We start from the raw sequence: 21,397 nt of genomic DNA, 5'->3' as shown, positions 1-21,397 counted from the left end.
ATGCCTGCCTTTGGGCTGCTTCAGTGTTGATACTTTCTGGCTCTTTGTTCTGCTCTTTCCTGGGCATGCTCCAAAACACCTGTCAAAATGAGGTGCTCTAAATCAGTGTGCCAGCCAAAGGCTTAGGCTAAAGCCTAAAAATGAGGACAAAGTGCAGGTTTTCCATCTTCCTGCTGCCTTGCCATGGGCATTTTGGGTTTTGTTCAAGGACAAACTATTGTTCACCTATGGAAAATAAACTCTCAAATCATTTTGAAAGCAGCTTAACACATAGATTTCTGAGTAAAAGAAGTTACAGGGATTATATATGAAAACTGTGTGCACTGAAGATATTTTTCTGGTTAAATGAATCCAGGAATCACTTGTACTGATATGAGACCTCTGCAATCAACCAAGCAGGCTGTGGAGCTGAAGAATATCTTTGTAAAACAGAACAGAAGAAAACCCCAGTGCCAATGACTGAGAAGAACTGGAACATCAAAGAAACATTTTCTATCTCTTTTCTCTGGAAAAGGATAACTGAGGTGGAATGGTTATTTTGATAGAAGGATAGCCAGGTATGAATAGCAGCTCCTGGGTGTGGTAGGAGGGCTGAGGGAGGACACTCAGCTTCCAGGGAGTGGTCACTTGGAAGCAGCAGACAAAAGTGGATGACCGTCTCTTAAATAAATAGCTAAATACATGCATGCTGTTTATAGCTCACCGTGCACTAAAGAATTTAATGTGTATTTTTCACAACATATAGCATAAATATATGGTAATAAAACTTTTACACCATATTACCATATCAGATACCCACCACAGTTTCTGAAATGTATGTGTGAAAAACACATACATTAAAAATGTTAGAACCATTTCCTTGGGACAAGAGTAATCTTCATACCATACACCCAGTAGGTTATGCCTTTAGGGAGAAAGACAAAAAAAATCCTTAGTTTGATGTTTTTTTCTATTTAAAAGTCTATCTTTCTCTGTTGCCTTCCTCCCGTACCTCCCCCATCTACCCATGAAACTACTTACATAATTAACAGGAATTTAACTACCTAATCAGCTGCAGTTGTTTCTGGAGTTTTCTCCTGCTGCATTTCATTGACGGGTTTTGCTTTGTTGCTCCCTAACATTGGCACAGGGAGTACCACCTTTTCAGTGGGGAAATTTCACCCAGGCAAATTATTTTCTGAAATTGTTACAAATCAAAATTTTGAGGCATTAACATCCCATGAATCCCCGCATTGGCCATTTAACATCTGAGCCCAGAAGGCTTTCTGGTGTGCTCCCAGCATCTCCATGATGAGAAGCACACCTCTCCTGGAGGCAGCTCCTCACCACAAAACAGTCAGTGCCACCAAACCGTCTGCCCAGAGCTGAAAATCCTCCATGCTCAGACAGTTACCATTAAAGTCCTTGAAACTGAAGCTACAATTCAAACTCTTCAACAAGAGGGCAGAAAAAAAATAAAAAGAGAGAGAGAAAGGGTAGAAAAACACATTTCTCCATCAATTTAACTCCTTTCTGATTCTGGGATAAGCTTGTTTGAAGTTCCTTCATCACCTTCAATCACAGCTAACTGAAACCTCCTGTATGTTTACAACCCCATTTTTCCATTTACAAAGGGAAGCACTACACACTGGGATTGCACTGGAGCAAGTAATAAATTACACCATATAAAATACAGTAATGACTAGAAGAGAACATGAAGGCAATTCAGCAATTGCTTAGTGAGTTCAAGGAGCACTCTTCTGACATCCTCAACTGCACATAATGTTAGAGTTCAATATGTTTTGTACTCTAATGGGAATTATAAAAAAAATTATTGCTTTACAAAATGCAAAAGGAGAGCTCACCTATTCTAAACATAGACCATGCTACAGGCAAACCTCATTTTTACATCATATTAACAAGAAAATTTTTGTGCTTATTATTCTAGGGGTACTTCTTCATTGTAAAAAATGAAGCGTGCACATTTGTATACATTTATACTCAGTATTGTTATATAATTCTTTGCTCTGAGCAGGTGCCTAAACTTTGTGATCAGCAGTGAATGAAGGCGAGGTGCTGTGATCTGCCAGTGACAGACTCTCTTTTTTCCTCAGCACACAGCTGTGTTGCCATTTGCGCTTGTGGAAATCCTTGCCTTGCCACATCGTTACCCAGCAAAGAGGAAGGGATTGGTCCTACTGGGATTTGTTGCTTTTCTGTATATCAGTTGGTAAGAATTTAAGTATTTTTTTCTTTGAGCAATCTACTTTTTAAAATGAGGCCAAATGCTGTATTTTAGATCTAAAGTTCCCACCCAGACACATGGAGGACAGCAGTCTTTTCTGTGGAGAAATAGTTTAAACTTCAGCTGAGACTCATGGAAACTATTTCCAAACGTAAGCAAGGCAGGTTTCTTCAAACACAATACAGGCCATGAGACCTTACATAGTGTCTCCTGCTCTTGTAAGATCTCTTATAGGAAAGCAATTAAATTGCTATAAACTCAGGGATAATTTGAGTAATTTCTTCTGGGCTGGAGTTTTTACTTTTACCGCTACCATCTCCACTCTGTGTCCTGCTCACTCCAAATCCACCAAATCCCAAAAGGTCTGGGGGTCAGGGGAACAGGAGAGGAGTAAAACTCCCTTTAGTATTTGGCAGGGACACATGGCTGGTTTTAGAAACTTGAGACAGAAAACAATACTCAGAGCCAGGTGCAAACTGGTGGGTAGCGAGGAGGCATCTGCCCCACCACGGCCTCCCACTTCACAAGTGGGCACTGCCCCCATTTCCAGCAATGCACCAGCTGATCCCCAACCTGTTGGAGAATGATCCTGAGAGAATAAACTATATCTGATCACCACCTCCCACAGCTCATAGCCATCTGTCCACCTGCTGTGTGTGTGTCATGCACCCCTGGAGAGGTTTTGCTCATTGCATCCTGGCTGCAGGGCCAGGATGTGGAGGCACTGCCATGTAACCATGGGCAGCTGCCCACACCTCAAAGCTCTCAGAGGAATGCCACCTCAGGAAGGGGGCTGTATAATTTCAGGGTATGCTGTGATAAAACTTTCCAGAGCTGAGGAAACATCCAGGCTCTGGGGTGGAGAATACAGAACACCTGTATAACAAGAGGATACTGGTCAGCAAGGAAGTGACTTGTCTTCATGCAAAGACTTCTGAGAAGTCACTGGAACTATGAGGAAACGCATCCTTCCCATTCATACTCACCACTTTCCACCGTCAGCTAGAGACCATCTTCAGCCCAGGGAGTGAAAATCTGAAATAGAAAATAAACTGTTCAGATGAAACACTAGAGTGACTCAAAACCCCATCAGAGTGGCTGTGGAAACAGGGGACTTCACTGATACATTACATAAGCAAATTAGGAACCATTTATTCTAATCCAGCCCAGAGCCTAATAGGATTACAACCATGGCTTCCTAAATTCCTTTTCTATGTTCTGATTCACCCAGTTGCTTAACACCAGCTTTGTTTTGCTTGTCTTATGACAACACTTGGGTTTTAAGGTCCTTGAGACCAAACTACTCTTACAGCCATGTGAGCCGTGCTTTCCCCTAAAATCCCTATCATCTGAGCAATTTCATCCCTCAGGAGACATGGCTCATATCAGGACCTCAATCCACACCAAAGGATGAAGATCAACACAAGCATCAACATATTGAGCCCTCTCAGTATCTTCTTGAGTTGGTGCTGCACTGTGTTGCCAGGGTCCTGAGTGGAAGGTGGTCCCTTAGAGTGCTTGTCTCCTGTGTGCCAGGGCCCTGATGACTGGATAAAAGATATTAGGATGTCAACATGGTTCTCAAATCAGCAAGGAACCCCCTGCCTGCTTTCTTTTTGCATCCACTTTGTGGTTCCCTGCAAACCACAGACAACAGCTTTCAACCAACAGAAACATTTTCTGGCCTGTGCACCAAAATCTCAACACACGTACATATTTTACCGCTGGTGCCACAACCCGCTGATTTAATAGCCCCATTTGGGCACCATATGTTTCACAAGCAAGAGAGTCCTTCCTCCAAGCCTCTCCTTGGACTGTCACTGCCATGTTGCAATGCTGATGGGCTGAGGAGTGACTGGTTCCTCTGAGGCAGCAGAGAAATTGAGCAGCCACTTATGCCTCTCACCAGACACCTGCCTCTGAGCAGGGTGTCACTGTGGCTTCGAACACCCTGCACAGTCATTTATTTGGGTTTGAAAGTACAGGCTGGAGTGCTTCATGAGATACACACCAGCTGGCCAAATTGCATGAAGATAATCTAGTTCCTCATTATATAAAAGAAAGGTGGTTGTCACTCTCTGTTTTACTGTTGGAGATACAATATGAAAAGAGGAGCCCTGTGCAGTGAAGAACACATGCTGACATTCGCACAGGATCCACTTAGCACCTGGACTTCACTGTTTCTGCTCAGCCTCTCAGGAGCCTGTCCTGCAGGTTTTTATTTTATTTTAATTACTTAGGTGTTTCACAGCTCTGGTTGTTAGATGAAAGAATCGTGAATCATGAAAATGAGTCCCTACATTTAACTATTTCCATGTTGAGTCCAGACAACTCTACTATCCCCTCCACTTCTCCACTCTGTCCCTTAGGTGAGGATAGTAAATCTTAATTTACAGGCAAGACAAAACCACCTTTTCATGCTCCAATCCTTCCTTCTTTTACTTGAGAAAGGAAGAAGCATCTTTTTAGCCTTTTTTTTCCTCCTTAGCATTCTCCCATTCCTCAGTGTCACGACACAGTTTCAGGATAGCATGGCAGCCCATTTGTCACTTCTCTTTGAGTCATGACATTCAGTGTAAGATAGCAGTCTGGGTGCCATCAGAAAAAAATAGGGATTTTGCATTCCCATGTTAGCACTGGTGATGGAAAGTATGGCATAATCCTCAGATATGGCTTTTTTAAAAAGAATTAAAACTTTTAGGACCGTTTGGACCCAAAATTTTGTTTTAGAGAAGTACTGTCCTTGTTAAAATGACACATCCTGATAACAAACAGTGAAGATTTACCCTATTTCTTAAATTCTTTACATAATCAACACAAATATAAATAATTTTATTCACAAAAAAGTATTTTTTCCTATACTTAATAGATAAAGATCACTTTTATATTCTTAAGTTCAGGCATTCTCTACCAACCACTCTTATAAGCCATAAACAATGAACATATTGGCAAACAACGAGCAAATTGACAGACACTACAAGATATTTTCTGACAGAATAAAAAAGGCAAAAAGAAAGGGCACAATTAGAAGAAAAGAAACCCTATAAAGCAGGCATATTGATCCTCTTCCTTTTCCTTCTTTTCCAAACCATGCTTTGCAAACAGTTCTGGCACAAAAGGATGAAGCAGCCACATCTGTTTCCCACCAAACTATTCCTCTTCTTTTCGTTCTCTTACAAAAGGTGCTGGATAATTCCCCTTGCCCTCTCACCTCCCGAAAACTTCTTTCCACTCCTCAAAACAGTGGTCAACAGCAGAAGTATTGAGACAGGGAGGAACAGCTCTGTGTCTCCATAGACTCTAGGGATCTGGATAGTGGTGGAAAGCTGTTGTATCTAAAGAGCAAACATATGTGAGAGCTTATTTGAGTAAGCTTCACTTAGCATAGCCAAGTGTACATCCCTGTCCCTGAACATTTTGCTATTTTACTGTGCTTTTACTGCTGTTAATAGCCAATGCCACCAGGGTGACAGCAAAATACTGTGTGCATTTCAACCTGCACTGAAACCCATCCAATTTAGCGTTGGCTCAAGTGTGCTTCACAGCAAATAGCCCAAGTGCCAAGGAGATGTATTGACAGCCGAGCTAATTTTCTCCGTATCAAGCCTGTTTTGATAACGCAGCTCCTCAGGAGCTGAAAATTTTGAAGTGGCTCTTCTAATTGAATGTCCTAACCAAAAGTAATTTCTCTCCTTCCTTGCCTAGGGTCCTGTGGATTTATTCTGTAACAGGAGAGTGGGTATATCCTCTCTTTGCTTTGTTCAGCCCCCCTGGGCTAGCAGCCTTTTTTGCCGGTAGCCTTGCCATCATCGTCTCCTTCTACAACTTCGGAGAGTTCCTCAACCGTATGATATGGGGTCAGTCCAAGTTTCCTTCATTACTTCTATGCATATGAAAAAAATACCCGTAAAATGAATTGCTGTGTTTGCCCAGGCAGGCAGGGAGAGGAAGAGGGCATGAGTACACTGGGGAGGGTGCTGGGGGTGGTGGCATTTGGGTGTCAGACAGTGATTGCTGGGTCCCACCCACATGCTAAGAAATAGAGAACAAGCTGGAGCAAGGATCCAAACCCTACCAGACAAAGGTTGGACCAGCTTCCTCTAATTTAGCTCAAGAAACACCTCTTACCAGCATAATCACTGGATTTTGAATTCCTGCTCAAAGAAAGGTCCAGAGAAGCTACAGGGCTTGGGTTAAAACTCTTACACCTGCATCACATGTTGTTTGTCAGAGTGGAGAATAGCAGTGTTTACTGCAAATTTACAGGAATGCATTAGTGTATCCAAGCAAAAGCACTGAGGCAGCAACTCCATGACTAAAACAGCACTTTGGAAAGTTTTACAAACTGGTCAGAATATTTCCCTTCTGCTTTAGTAGTGGTATAACCAGTAGTGACCAAAAAAAAAAAAACAAAAAAACAAAACAAAACAAAACAAAAAAAAAAAAAAAACCAAAAAAAAACCAAAAAAAACCCAAAAACAAACAAAAAACCCCAACAAACTTGCAGGGGGAAAAAAAGTAGTTTAGGAAAGCATAATTAACAAGTGGAAGAAAGAGAGAACTGAGGAAACACCTTTGGGGGTTTGGCATGGGATACTATTATTATCGTTTTTCTCATTGTTATGCCTTCTGCTTTCCTCTCCTTTTTCATTCAAGATTGAATTTTTGAAGATGAAAATGTTTGTCAGGGAAACGTGTGTATTTTATTTAGGACAAATGTGTGAACATTTGCAATTCCTTAAACTAGCTTTCTGATGAAAGAAAAAACACTGTAAAAACACCTCTGAAAATAAATAAGACAACCTCCCTCTGTTCTCAGGGAACATTTGATGCCTGATCCATTTTGCAAAGTCTCACATGCCTGTCAAGCCAAAGTAGAGTGTCTGCAGTTAGTCTCTCACCATCCGTACTCAGCTACCTAAAAGCAGCAGATTGGCTTCCAAATGTGCTGAATAACCAACTTCACCACTTGCTACCTTTGCAAAGAAGATGCTTGCTCTACATGTCCATGTTTGGAGATTTTGGCCACATCTATTCTGCATAAAGATTATATGAGATGAGGATTGCTGGTAAATGAAAACAGATCTTCAGCCTTTCTGCACTAGCTCTGGTTTAATATACATCACATAAATAGCAACTATGACTAATCAAAGACCACACCATCACTACATGATGGCATAAGTCTTTATATGACATATCTGATGCATCTATGTATCAGGGTTTTTTCATCATTGAGTACATATTAGTAATTTTAGGCCTAGAGTATGCCCGCTGCATAAGTTGGCGATAATCAGAACAATTTGATTTCCAAAGTGTTGGCTGATTGGACAAAATGTTGTGCCAAGCAGAGATCAAATTAACTGCAAAAATTAGATGCATATTCAACAGCTGACTAAAGAAACTGGGGCAAGCACTCAACTTTACTGTGCACACAGAGAAGCTGAAAAGCACCCCAGTTGTGGTAGCAGGAATGTAACCTCAGAGTATACATATAAACAATATACAATATTCTCCATTGATATCTGGTGTGCTCTTGCAATCCCTGGAGGCCTCATCTGTGTGGCAGGTCTGCCTCTCCATGCACAGTTGGTATTTTTCAAAGGAGCCACAAAATCCTGGCCTGAACAATTACATGGTGTTTTCATCCACGTGCAAGACACTCTCCTTGAGTTACAGTTCCCCATTTTGGTGCCAAGTGTTTTGCTTGATCCACTTCCCAGCTGTGTCCACCCAAGAGAAGAGTAGGACTTCCTTAAGCTGGTATCAATAATGAAGGTCCAATAAGCCTTGAAACACAGCCATAGGGAAGCTATTCCAAATTATAGTGTGCCAGAGTTTTAATATATTCCTGACTGAGACAAATTTTTGGTTCAGCAATGCCAGAAGAAAAAGAGCTGCAAACTGAATGAAGACATGATTCCAACATACCTTTGTTCCCACAGCAAAAATGGTGCCAGGTGCTTTTTTCATCCTACCCTTTCCTGTCTCTCCTTCCCATCACAAGAAGGCATAAGATGCAGTGGAAATTATCCTGCAGAAAACAAAACAAACAAAACCACAAAAAACCCCAAACAAAACCCAACCCCCACACAGGGCAAAACAATTAGTAGTGGTAGAGGACAGACCTCTTCATCCTTCCATACTCTCTACCCTGCCCCCCACCTCCCTCCCCCAAAAGACAAAGCATATGGAAGGGCACTTTTGATTTCTCTTTTGCTTCCTCCTTGCTCCCCAAAGGCAGTTTAGGTTACAGGTTAATGCAATTATCTACTAGGTTCCTATAGACACATCTGAAAACACATTGACTAATAACACCTGCAGCCACCAAACAATTAGACCTGATGCTGCTGGGATCTGACAAGGCAGAGCTCTCTGACTGGGCAGCTGGCACCAGGATTCTCCCCAAAGGAAAAAAATCCCGGCCTGTTGCTTCTTTTTATTTCTTTCCCACTCGGATGAAGAACGCTTGCCCAGATGTGTTTATTCAAAGGTGCAAGAAGCAATTAACAAACAGCTCCACCAGAGTGGCAAGCCTGGCTCCCTTCTGGGCTTGCATTCTGTGGCAGACCGTAGGCTGCTAATGAAGCTTGTTCCACAGCACATCATGCTTCACATGGGCTTTTCAACATTCCCTTAGAACTCCAGGACATTATTATTTTTTCCTAAAACCAGCTACATTAATATTTACTCTTTTTCACACTTAAAGGTATATTTAGTTCCAGCTTATTCCAAAGTCTATAGATTGCAGCTTCCAGCTTCAAGCAAGTAAGTGTTAAATCTATGTCCCGTGCTTGACCGAAAAGATGCAGCATCATTTCTGAGAGCTGGAAAATCTAGGCTGTAGAATAATATAACCTCTTTTTTTTTTCCTTTTCAGGATGCCAGACCCTAAATTCATTTCATTATTTATAGACAAACTGTTTCATACAGTATTGGAGGTTTTAAAAATGTATTATCTCTCATGTGCCTCTCCTCTCCCTCCCCTTGCACAGTTGGATTGGTGGTAACTAAGGCAACCCAGCTGCACAGCCTGAGAGGCACAGAAAATAGTACCAGTAATGACTTCTTTTTGTTTTAAATCCCAGAGTTTCTAGAGTACAAGACAATGTTGAGCAATAGAGGAACTCCAAAGAGGATAATTTGGAACAATGAGCTGATTCTTTTACTGCCATAAATTTACCTCAGCCAAGAACTTGGCTGCAGGGTCTGAGTACCAAAGATGAACCATGTGATAGTTTCTCCCATTCCTGATGGGTGGAAAACATCACACAAGCAACTGACCTCATGTTTCCTCGACCAGTCGAACCAGAATCCTCAAAAATAAAGCAAAGCAGAGCTTGCTTGGGGTTTGCTGTTGTTGGGACAATCAGATCTTTGGGAGAAATTTGGATCAAAGTTCTACACATCAGACAGAGCAACCTCTCAAGTGAGGTCTCTTATCTTGAACCAGCATTTGAAGATGGAGCACATTCATTTGTCTTCCATCTAACACATCTGAAAAAAAACCCAAAATAACATTCATCAGCTGCTTCATTTCAATCCTCTGAAATGCAGCTGGAGAGGAGCTATAGCTAGCAACAGCTACTTGCTCCACCAGTGATTGAAAAGCCTCCTGAGGGAAACCTGGCAAGCCACTTGCAAGATTTTGTGGGCCCAAGGCCTCTCCCAGAGAAATGCCCAGGTGGTAGAACTGCTCTTTGGGAGAGAAAGAGGGGAGGCAAGGAGGCTGATTATTGGAGTGGGCAGCAGCTCCAACAGACCCACCTGGCTGCTTGTTGTCCTCCAGAAGGGAAAGCTTTGGCCAGAAGCTGGCTGAAGAACACTGTCAGGGGCAAAACAAAAATTAAAGATAATATAATGCAAGGGATAAGGCAGCACAACAAGAATAAGAGCCATTGCTCTGAAGAAAAAGAGAAAAGTTATGGTGGAAAAACTTTCCCATGCTCAGTGCAGAAATGGATGTGTTCTTCCAGATCTTCCATGAGCTCTTAAATATCTTGGGAAGTCATTGCTGAAACATATTTACCTAAGGCTGAAATAAAGTTAAACAACAATCTTCTCTTTAGCCTGTTTTTCCTCCTTTTTTTGAAGTACTTTTACATTCAATGCATTTTCCAGAATCATATAACATATTTTCACAACTGATTATTTTCCCTGAGTTTTATTTTTGTATTTATGGGCTTTTGAAACCAAGCTCCCTTAATACCCTGTAGCCTTGGGAAATCCAGCCTATGTGGCAGCTCACAAATCTGTTCAATACAAAGCAATACTATAATAAGATTGAATTCTTGATGCTGTCATTATTCTGAGCAGCTGTTGAGATTGCAGAAACTCGATTGGCAAATAAAGGGATGCGAAGGGCAACTGTGTGGGGTTTGTACTGGTACAGGCTAATCAACAGCAGTTTTTGTATGAATGTTAAAATGCTGATGTTATGCACGTAGTTATTACTCAAGACACAGGTTCTTCCCTTTGTTACTACAGTATCCAAGAGGGACTTTTAAACTGAGATTCCTTTCCAGAGGATTTGTTGTATCATGCCTTTAAAAACAAAGAATAAGGGTCCAGAGTCTATCTATTCCTTTCAGTAACCAAATAATGTTTATATCCATAATTTCACTATATTGCCAATGATGAATGGAACTCAGATTTTACAGGATTTAAATCTCAGAGTCTGCAAACTAAACATGAATATTTACTTTTGACTCATTCATTCACCCTAGTTGTATCAAAAACCTGTGATGGAAAATTTATGTCCTTCCTATTTGTCACTCCCCAAAGCTGCAGTTTATCCCTCAGGCAGAGATGACTGACTGTGTAAAGGAAATCTGCACTATTTGCCACAGGTCCTATTTTTGGTGATAAGTTTATCTGGTGATCCACTGGAGGCAGACTGGATCAGAACCTCTGGCAAACCAGGGCTTATGAATTCATCAGTGGAGGCCAGACATTAACAAGTTCTGGTTAACATGCTGGTCCTGGCCTGCCAGGCTAATTTTTTTCTTTGTAGTTTGGATTTTTTCCTCACCCATAAATATCTGTTTGGTCAGGACACACCAATACAATACAGCAATTAGTGTTTCAGAGCCTCTGAAGTCTTTGGACAAGAAGAGATCATTTAAAGGATAGTTTCCCATGAGTGAATGATCGTTGGAGGGGAAGAAGAGAGGCTGAGACAGTGTGCTAGAAAAGGTACCCACAAACAGTTGATTATTGCCACACTGGGTGCCACACAGTAGCACAATAACCAGTGCTTCAGAAAGCTGTGGTATATCAATAGGTCCTTTGCTGTCCTGACCCAGCCATGTGAGGATCCTCCAGACATCTCAAGTGCAGGGATTACTCATCTGCAGCCCTTCCAGACAAGGTTTATGTTTAAAGCTTTTCACATACTCTTACAACAAGCTAGGTTTGCTTGGTGGCAGATACTTTCTCCCACTGGCAAGGCACAATTATTCTCGATGGGTGTGGCCCATGCAGATTTCAAATAATTCCTCAGTTGCTGAGTAATCTTTTACTTGCTGGGGACATCCCAGGCTCATTTGACTTCTGCAGCACTTTAACATTAGCAGCTGGTCCAAGACATGCACTTGCAGTTTACTCCCACTCCCAGATGGGTAGAGTTCCCCGGGGATGTTGGGAGGCTGGGGCCAGTTTCACATCCTCCTCACGCCTGATGTGTGAAAGGACTTCTCTGTTGTGCCTTGCCCCTCACATCCCAAATAATGTCTTCTCCTCTGTCTCCAAACAGGAGATTCAATAGTAATACTGGACCACAAGTGGAAAGGCAAGTGAATCCTCCTCTTGAAGGCAAACAACCTCTCCATGAATGCTGAAGCCATGAAGTAGAGGAAAATAAATGCAGCTGTGATAAATCCTTTCTCCAATGCATTGCAGCTTCTGGTGAAGCCATTATGACATCAGACATACGGAAAACTGGTGGAAAATATGAAACGTTTGCCTCTTTCATGATAACTCTGCAACTGCTATGAATGAGAAAATTGTGTTCATCTGTTTACACAGATTTCTCATCTCTTGCACAAAGTACGTGAGGATGTGTCCATGGTCAAAAGCTGTCACTGGTAAACGCACTCCCTCATGAGCCTCGCACCATGCTGTAAAAGACCTGTGAATGCAAGCCAGCTCTTGTTTGGATTGCCCTTCATAAAGTCTGGAAAAAATTAAGAGGAGAGATAATTTTAACAGTGCTGTGACTTCCAAGCTAGCTAGATAACAAATTGGGCTAACAAGCACTGTAATTAGAAATGTCTGCTCAGAAAGTTCACCATGAAGCCGAGTTCTTCTAACGAGAAACTTTCTGTAATATTAATATGCCTAATATCTCCCTTCCATTTTAACAGGAAATCTGAAGGCAACAGTTTCTTCCTTTTTCTTGGTTTCAGTTAATCTCGCAGCAAAAGTAACCTAATTATACTGACTGTATGATTGCTTTGACAGAAAGCATGTTAATTTAAAGCACTGTTTAACATAAAGCTGCCTGCCATATAATTACACTCTATTCACATGTTTACTAATTTTCCTCAATATAGTTGATTTCTGTTATTAGCCTCAACATTTTGTTAACATCCAAAACACTGGAGATCTGCTTTGCAAACTCCAATAAACATGCAAAACCGAGAGTAGCATAAGTGTTCCTTAATGGTCAATGTGAAAAAGAAAAATCTCTCTTATTATTCCTGCATTCAAAGAGGATTTGAAACTACTTGCAGTACTTAAATGTCTAACTCCATCCTCGTTGCCAAAACCCCTTGCTTAGAGCTACTGTGCACGCAGTTCACTGGGGTGTTATTTTCACCTTTCAAATGCTGCTGGAGCTTAGTAAAAATGAAGCACATTGCAAGCTGCCTGTGAGCAATAAAAAGATAATGTGTATACATAAGATTGTTCTTCTCATGTGTTAAGCACCTGCTAAAAATTCTAATCTGGGAAGTTAACATGCTAGGCCTAGACTGTAAACTAAGCGAACTCAATGAGAGACGTGCATTCATTCAGCAATTCCCAGCTTATCCAGATAACTCGCTCCAGCTATCTTTGCAAGGGGAATGCAAGCAATTGCACATGCCCACACACAAACACACTCCTCCCTCCTGTATTGTTGAAGCTGAAAGATGCTGGTCAAAGGAAATATATTCAAGAGAGAGACAGAAGAAAAAACATGGAGGGAATTAGGGGAGAAAGTAATGGAAACTCCCTGTACAGGTTTGTTGAGTATTTTTGTCTCTACCTCTCTTCTTTTAAATTCTTTTATTTTGTACTGATACTCCAGTACGAACACTGCCAGAAACTTGTGGGCCCCAGCACAGCGGGATAAGTCTTTCCACTTCCAACCAGAGCAGCCAAATGGCAGACTTCACCCTCAGCTTCTGCTCATACCAGGGGAACCTTTGGGATCTGATGTGGTGACTGAGCTGCTGGACTACAGGGCTTTGAGGAGAATCACGGGGGAGGCTATTTGTTTCTTTAAAAAGGGTTCAGAAGAGGCACTTCTTCCTGCTACATCCTGTATGGAGAGAAGCTGGATTCCGTCATGCACTTTGGGAAAGCAATAGAGGAATGCCTGTCCCCAAAACACAACTGCTGGGATCTTGGATTTGCTTTGTTCCTTTCTGTCATGTCCACAAAGCCCTGAAAGGAGAAAAATGTGTCACTGCTCACAAACCAACATTTTCCCTGTGATTTTTCAAAAGGCTTTACTGAGACACACTGTGTAAGGATCTGGCCTTGACAACATTTACACCAGATTTCCCTTTCCAGTCCATCAGTCTCTCTCATTTAATTTTAAGTATGCAGAGTCAGTCAGAACTGTTTATTTATAGCCGTCGATGTTCACGGCTGTATAAATTAGCTGTTATTACTGAATGAGGTGCCCGCCCACTTGCCCAGAGCAGCTGCACAGGAGCCCTTTCATGCTGCTCCACGGAACGCAGCCCCAACGGGGAGGGAAACGATGCTGTTCCAGGCAGGCGAAGGGACCACGGCTCAAACCCCTGGGCAAAAAAACAGCAATTAATTTTTTCCACGGTGCAATCTGCAGCATGACAACCACAATTACCTAATACTGTTTAGACCTGCCACTTGCATTTGGCAGAGAGAGAAAACGAAGGATTAAATTCACCAGAGGAAAAAAAAACACCCAGACTAAAACCTACCCCTGGACTTTCATTTCATAAGATTAAGCGATATTTGTTTGCAGGGGGTGAGGGGGAAAGGACAGCGGGGGGATGGAAATGCAAAACTGGTTGTTATTTGAGACAAAGCACCATCAGAAAATAAGGACCCATCCCATACACACAACGAGCTGTTTCCAGCAGAAACAGCTGGAAAGCAATATCCACCACCAAGAGGAGCTTTCATCTTAACTCACACCTTTGTAACAGTTTACTTCCACAAAAAGCATAGACAAGTGCTAATTTATTCCCTCCCCAGTTTCCCACACAAATTTCTTGGTTTGGGTCTCTGCCAGAGCTTCAGGGTCACAACGTGACCCCAACAACATAATTTAAGATTGTTCCAAGCCTTCAGTGGAACTACTGAAGATTTACTTTGATAGATACGGAGCCAGGATCTGGCATGCAGAAAATATGCATTTACATTCTACCAAAGTGTCTAAAATAGTTGCCCAGGGACACTGAAATTCAATTTGAGATCTTGTATTCACTTGGCAGAGCACATAATTAAATATTTTGTGCCACAAAATTAACCAGAGTCTCAGGGGTATGGATAAGAGAAGGGTTAGAATCAACCATGAGAGCCAAACTAAGACCCACTTCCCAGGCAAGTTATTCAGTAATATTGGAGAAAAAATCATTGCAGTCATATATGAGTTCATAATATTTTTTGTTAGTATTTCATCTTGCTGATTATCTTCCTCCTACTTCAGAGGAAGAGGTTATTGGCAGTGCGAATTCATAGAAATAACCCAAATATCAAGAACTACTCTTGAACTAAAGCTCCTGCTTACAGCTGAAAATTGTCCTTGAATTAAACACTTGGAAAGAAGCATCAGGTAAAAACCAAATACAATAACAATAGGACAGACCTTAGAACAAATTGTCAAAAGCCCAAAAGCAGAAATTTTGCCTCTTTGGAGACCCTACATTGCAAAGAGTTCAGTGTTCCTGAAAAGCAAACCAAATTCCCTTAGTGTTTGATGTCAGTATCCTTCAGTTTAGATTCCAGACACTAGTAGAGTCTAAAAACAATGGTTTGAGTTAAACCTCTAGGATATGGCCCAATAATAGTTCTGAGCTATAAAATTTAATGATAATACTTGGTGTTTCAAATGTAACTTTTTATCAAATGCTCTCAAAACATTTAAGCAAAGCTTCAAGTTCCTTTCACCTTGAGAGGGTAATTTCCCTCTACCTGGAGAACAGCACATATATAAGAGAGTAATGCTTTATTTTACACCCAAGACAAGCAGAATTACCTCCTCCAAGTATACAGGACAATATGGTTTCACTCTTGGCATGGACTACGTTCTTTAGGGAGAGCAGAAGAAAACCAGGATGTATCAACACAAGATTGCTTTTTGGGATGTTAATTCAAGTTTTTGATGTGGAAACCCCCAGTGAGTGTGCCCAAGCATCAGTGCCCAAGTGGGAGATGAGTACAAAAGGAGCTCCATGGTCAAGCATTCCTTTCCATCAGGCTTTTCTAGCTGAGGACAGAGCGAAGCACAATGGTCAACACGTGCTTCAAACAGGGAAGAACCACACTTTCAATCATGGAGTCGTTAGGGTTGGAAAAAACCTCTAAGACCACTGATGTCAAACATTATCCCAGCACTGCCAAGTCCACCACTAAACCACGTCCCAAAATGCCACATCCACGCGTCTCTTCAGCACTTCCAGGGACGGTGGTTCCACGACTTCCGTGGGCAGCCCGTTCCGGCTCCCGACAGCCCTGCAGCCCTCCGTGTCCAGCTGCAGCGCGCGGCTCCGGAGCGGCCACGGGGCCGCAGGGGTGGCCCCGCCGGTGCCGTGGCCCCGCTGCACCGAGCACAGAAGCGGGAGCGCCGCTGCCGCCGGGCTCCCCCGCGCCAGCAGCACCGCGGCAGAAGGCGGCAGAAGGCGGCAGAAGGCGGCAGCTCCGCTCCGGAGAAGGAGCCGGCGCTGAGCCGCTCCGTGAGGGGCGATTCCCGGAGGGAAGCGCGGCAGGGCGAGAGCGCGGCCCCGCTCGGAGGCGCCACAGCGCCACCTGGCGGCGGCCCGCCGCCCTCACGGCGCCCAGGAGCCGGGCGGGAGCGGGACACCGGGGCGGCTCCCGGCCCGGCTCCGCGGCCCCCAGCGCCGCAAAGGGCCCCGGAAAGCGGCCGCACCCTCCCCACAGCAGCTCCTTGCAGCATCTCGTGCATAGGTGAGCGGTTTCGGCGTTGCCGATGGCGTTCCGGGGCTCGCCTCAGCGCTGTAAGCGGCGTTAATTAATTAATTAATGGTTCGTCAGCAAACACGCCTGATGGATTCCCAGAGATGCTCCGGCGTTCACCTCTCAAGCGCGGGGGCAGTTCTTTGACACGGGCGTTCTCGCACTCGCACGTCTGAGAGCCCAAAGCAGCCCCAGAAAACTCGAAAGTAAATCCCGAAAGCAAATCCCGAAAGCAAATCCTGAAAGCAAATCCCGAAAGCAAATCCCCGCCGTGTCCCGCTGCGGCGTCTCACAGTCAAAATCACAGAAAGAGAGAGAGCAAATAGAAAGTAATTTTGAGCAACACATGTAACAACTATGTGCAAGAGAAAAAAACCCCAAAATTAATATAGCACATTGTTTTTATCCATAGGTTCAGATTTGTGGATGTTCTGCATTTTTTCCCTTTTTTTTCCCCCCTCCTCTTAACCACCCCCCCTCTCCCCTTTTTAAAAAATCTTTTTTAGAAACATTGCCAAATGTTTTTGAATCACACCTACTCCAAAATGCCTCACAATCATTTGTGGAACAAACCCCAGGCTCCAAACCCTTATATCACTAATGCAGCGTCCTTGTTGCTAGCTTGCCAAACAATAGCCATTGTTCCTGAAGGGTCTGGCCAAAAATAATATGATGTGCAACTGCCTTCCCACTGTCGTCTTTGCAAAACTACTTAAAAGTTCCAGAGATGCCTTTACGCATGGTGTACAGCACAAATAAACCCTAAAGGAGCAGAACAATTTGAAAAGCTTGTAGGAACATTGGAAATGGGTGGAGTAGAAATAAGAAAGTTGTAGGGGATGGAAGAAAGAAAAGCTTTAAGAGAAAGAGTTTATATTAAATGATAGCGAAGTGTTTAGTTCTGCAGCTGTGTTCACATTGTTGCAGAAGTGAAATCACAAATATTTGAATATTCATATCACTATAACTTGCATATAATTTGTGAGTTTGGTGGTTGTGCAATTACACCTTAAATGATGCTTTTATGCAGCTCTGATTATGGAAAGAATCACTTTGAATGAGGATTTGGGAGGAAATATAAAATGGCTACCCTTCCTGGTTGGAGAAATACATTATCTGAAGAAGAAATATCTGGAAACCATAGGGGTCACAGCTAGATATATATAGACTGCAGCTTATGGACAGTCTGGTCTGTATTGAATTCAAAACTTAAGCATTGAGGTGGGTGAAAAAAAAAGAAAAATAATTGAGTTATTTTGAACTGCCATCCTAAAAATTGAATTTATACCTTATGTGTAGTTCATTAAATACCAGTGAAGGATCAGCTTAGCTTTTTTGCTATTAGTAGTCCAGGCCATGAAAGAGGCTCCTGCATAAACCAGTGGAACTTCATACTGTTGTTCTCTGTGTTGTACATCTCCGGATAGAAAGGTCATTCATCTTCCATCCACAATACATTTATCGATAAAGAAAGCCCTGCAAGGCAGGTCAAATCCACATGCATGCTGTGTGTAGTGTGAAAATTGACTTTCAAGTTTTCCTTCGCATTTCTACTTCTAATCATCGATCTACTTAGTCATCCTAAGTCTCAGTCCTAGACTCTGATACAAATTCAGAGCTGAACTTTGACCGCAGTCCTGAATCAGAGGTGTACAAAAAACTGAGCAAGTGAAAAAAAGTCACCACAACTATTTCAGAGGAAAACTAATTAAAAAAAACCAACAACATTCTGGCAAATACCAAAGCTGATATTTCTACAAAATGTAACTCAGTTATGAAGTATTTACTAATCACATTTATTGTTAACAAATTGTTGCAAGTGTCTGCTACAATGGGACTCTGTTTAGCCATTACTGGCTACTTGACAAATGATCTGTGGTGTTAGCAGGTCACGGAGGAGTAGTAGAGAAACACTGGGAAGCAGAAAAACGGAAAGGAAAAAAAACCCAAATCCCAACTATACAGCAAGACGAGACTGTGGGAGAATCTCAGATTCTTTAAGTATAATGTTCTTTAAGTATAGCTGTCCCTTATAAGGAAGAAAATCATTACCACCGTAAAGCACAGCCTGTAGGCAAAGCCTGTGCCACTCAGATGCACCCCCAGCGTGTGTCCCTGGTGACGTGTCGGTATACTCATCATGGAAATATGTTCCACTCAATGTACAGCTGCAGCGTCTTCCTCCCCAGGGGACACGGCATCTATATGTCCAGAGGAACAACACGTGGGCCCACGTCTGACCCCCCGACCTCCACATGCTGCAAGCTGCTTCCAGAGCTGAGGGACAGGAAATGACCCTGAGGAAACAATGCAGGACATCATTCCATGAGTGCGCTCTTGTGGTCAGCTGGGAAAAAAAACCAAACCAACAAACGAAAGAGTCATGACAGAAGTTAGGCTGATCTGGTCATTACACTGACAGAGAAAATGCCTTTCCTTATGGTGGTTGTGGTGCCTTTTAGGAGTTTCTGGTTTGTTTTGCTGAATTGCTGGGGTTTGGAGTTTCCTGATTATCAGAGCCCTCCCAAAGCACTCCTACGCTCTCTGTCTGTGCATGTGAGTGCCGTCTCCTATTCCCCAATGAGAAAGGCATTTTTAACAAATTGATAAGACAGAACTTTCCCATACAGTCACTATCAGGCAATCAGAGCACTGCGTAGAGTGTTAGAAATGAAAAAATGTGCTCTAACTTGGACTAGCCCTCCAGTTCCTCCCCCTTCCTCATCCCAGGGTCAGATAGAGAAACATCTCTCAGTCTACAGCACTCGCATTCCTGAAGCAAATGCCAGATGCAGTCCTGTGCCCTGGGTTTGGTCCATTTGCCCACCTACATTAACTGCTGGGAAATTTCAAGGAAGCAGGAAAAACAGCAGCTGAAGGAATGAAAAAACAGCCACTGTATCCACCATTGGGAGAAAGCACACAAAATCAATGTGCTGCATCTTACTTGGATGTTGCCCCATATGCTTTGAGGAGCAATTAGTAAAGCCTGATTTCCCTCATACAGACTGAAAATATCTGAGACCTGAGCTTGCAATGAAAACCATGCTTATACTGGGGTTTGTATAGGAGGGTTTTCCTATGGAATGAGGCAAGGGGCAAAGTGGAATTCCCTTTTTGCTAACATACCATCCCATAGAACACCTAAAATGTCCAAAGCATTGAAGAGGAGATTTAGGTTTGGACAAGAAGTATGGTGACAGAATAATTCCATAATCAATGGAGGGATTTTCATTTAACTCCAGTTGCAGAGAGCTTTTGGTTCTCCTTGGTTCCGGGAGCAGCCAGGGCTTTCCAAGGGCGGGCAGCATGAGGCAGCGAGCCATATCTGTCAACAAGGCGCTGTGTGGGCCAGCTTAAAAACCTCTCTTCCTGCCATTGTTATCCCTGAAGCCCTGGAATTTCATCCAAATGGATTTGACCCCTTGCTAAACAGCCCGTGCATACTTCCCTGATTAGGGTATTCCTGTTAGATGAAAAGAAGGAGGGGGTGAAAATGGAAGAAGAGCAGTTTTCTCCACCCCTGCCCAAGCACACCAGCATCCTGCTGCATGCTGGACTCCAGGATGGGCACGTGGCTTTGAGGAAAAACAGCTTGTCCACTGTCCAGTGGGGGAGCAGGTCTGTGTGCCTCGGGTGTGCCCCACAAGCAGCGACTGCTAAAGGGGACAGAAAATAACTCAAAGGATACTCTTCTTCACCCAGCTTGCATTTGTTTGTGGAAGAAATTTGTTGGTGTCATTTTGACCCAAGCTTTTAGGAAAAGTCTTTTATTATGGCAGATTCAAGTCTGAAATGCATTGTCCTTTCCCATGCTGCAGCTCTCAGTGTGCCCTAATATTTGCCATGCTTGCAGGTAGTTCTCAAACCTCTTCGTCTCTTTTCTCTCTCATTTTTGTACCAGTCTATGCCCTGCTAAACTCCCTGTACCTTACTAGATGATCTAAAAATTTCATATAACTCAGAATAATCACCAATTAGTATTATCATCTGCTTCCAGCTCTCCCACGTAGTTTTTCTCCATTCTATTTCCCCAACCTTCCTGCAAAAGAAACTTCACAATTTCTTCTGAGGCAGGGCTGCTGATGTCTAAGGACAGGCCACTGCTACCACTTCAGCTCTATCACTCAGCATATTCCTCTGCCCACTCAGCATATTCCAATAATCAAACTGGATTTCCCAGAAATAGAAGAGCACTTAAAGCAAAAACTACCTTCAAAACACCTGAAACTAAAAGGTCTGGACAGAACATTCCAGACTTAATCAGAAGAGGATCTGGGCCTTCTGGCTTATGGCACAAGACTTCATTCCCTTTGTCTTCACTGGGATTTGGATCAATGCATGCAAAAAATATTTCCACTGGGTTTTAACTTTTCCATTCACCCACCTATGGACTCCCGTGTGGCCATGTGCTGTTATTGTGATTCTAACTAGCAAAGGTTACACAGCTGTATCTGTTGTTTCAGCACAGTTTTGGCCACAAAGTTCACATGATCATACTGAGCTGAAAAGAGTGGTTACTAAGCAATCAAGCTAAGCACATTACTTGCAGTTATAGCTCCTTGTTTGTTTTATTCCCTCACAGTCACCTTCTTGTCTTGCCTTCCCTTCTCCCCAGCTGTAGCACCAGCATACCAGTGGGAGCAGTGCTGCAGCTTTGCTGTGGGCAGTGACCCTGCAGCTGAATTAAATCCCAGAGCTGTACCCATCTAAAGTGACATTGTGACAGGGGTGACATGGGTGTGCCTTGGCAGCCACATGGCAGTAAATGATACAGCAAAGACA

General features: G+C 42.9%; 1 protein-coding gene across 1 annotated transcript in view; it reads left to right on the top strand.

Moving 5' to 3' along the window:
- ADTRP (androgen dependent TFPI regulating protein) overlaps positions 1 to 13,299 on the top strand; it is a 30,755-nt gene extending 17,456 nt beyond the window's left edge. Inside the window, exons 4-6 of the mRNA XM_063420113.1 lie at positions 2,094 to 2,209; positions 5,930 to 6,081; positions 11,976 to 13,299. Of these exons, the coding sequence (XP_063276183.1) occupies positions 2,094 to 2,209; positions 5,930 to 6,081; positions 11,976 to 12,019 (312 nt within the window). The 3' untranslated portion in view covers positions 12,020 to 13,299. The remainder of the gene's footprint in view (positions 1 to 2,093; positions 2,210 to 5,929; positions 6,082 to 11,975) is intronic.
- The last annotated feature ends 8,098 nt before the right edge of the window (positions 13,300 to 21,397 follow it).

This window comes from Prinia subflava, chromosome 1, assembly GCF_021018805.1.
Source record: "Prinia subflava isolate CZ2003 ecotype Zambia chromosome 1, Cam_Psub_1.2, whole genome shotgun sequence".
NCBI classification, from domain to species: Eukaryota; Metazoa; Chordata; class Aves; order Passeriformes; family Cisticolidae; genus Prinia; species Prinia subflava.
The sequence above is the reverse complement of the archived record's forward strand: the minus strand, read 5'-3'. Positions and strand labels throughout refer to the sequence as shown.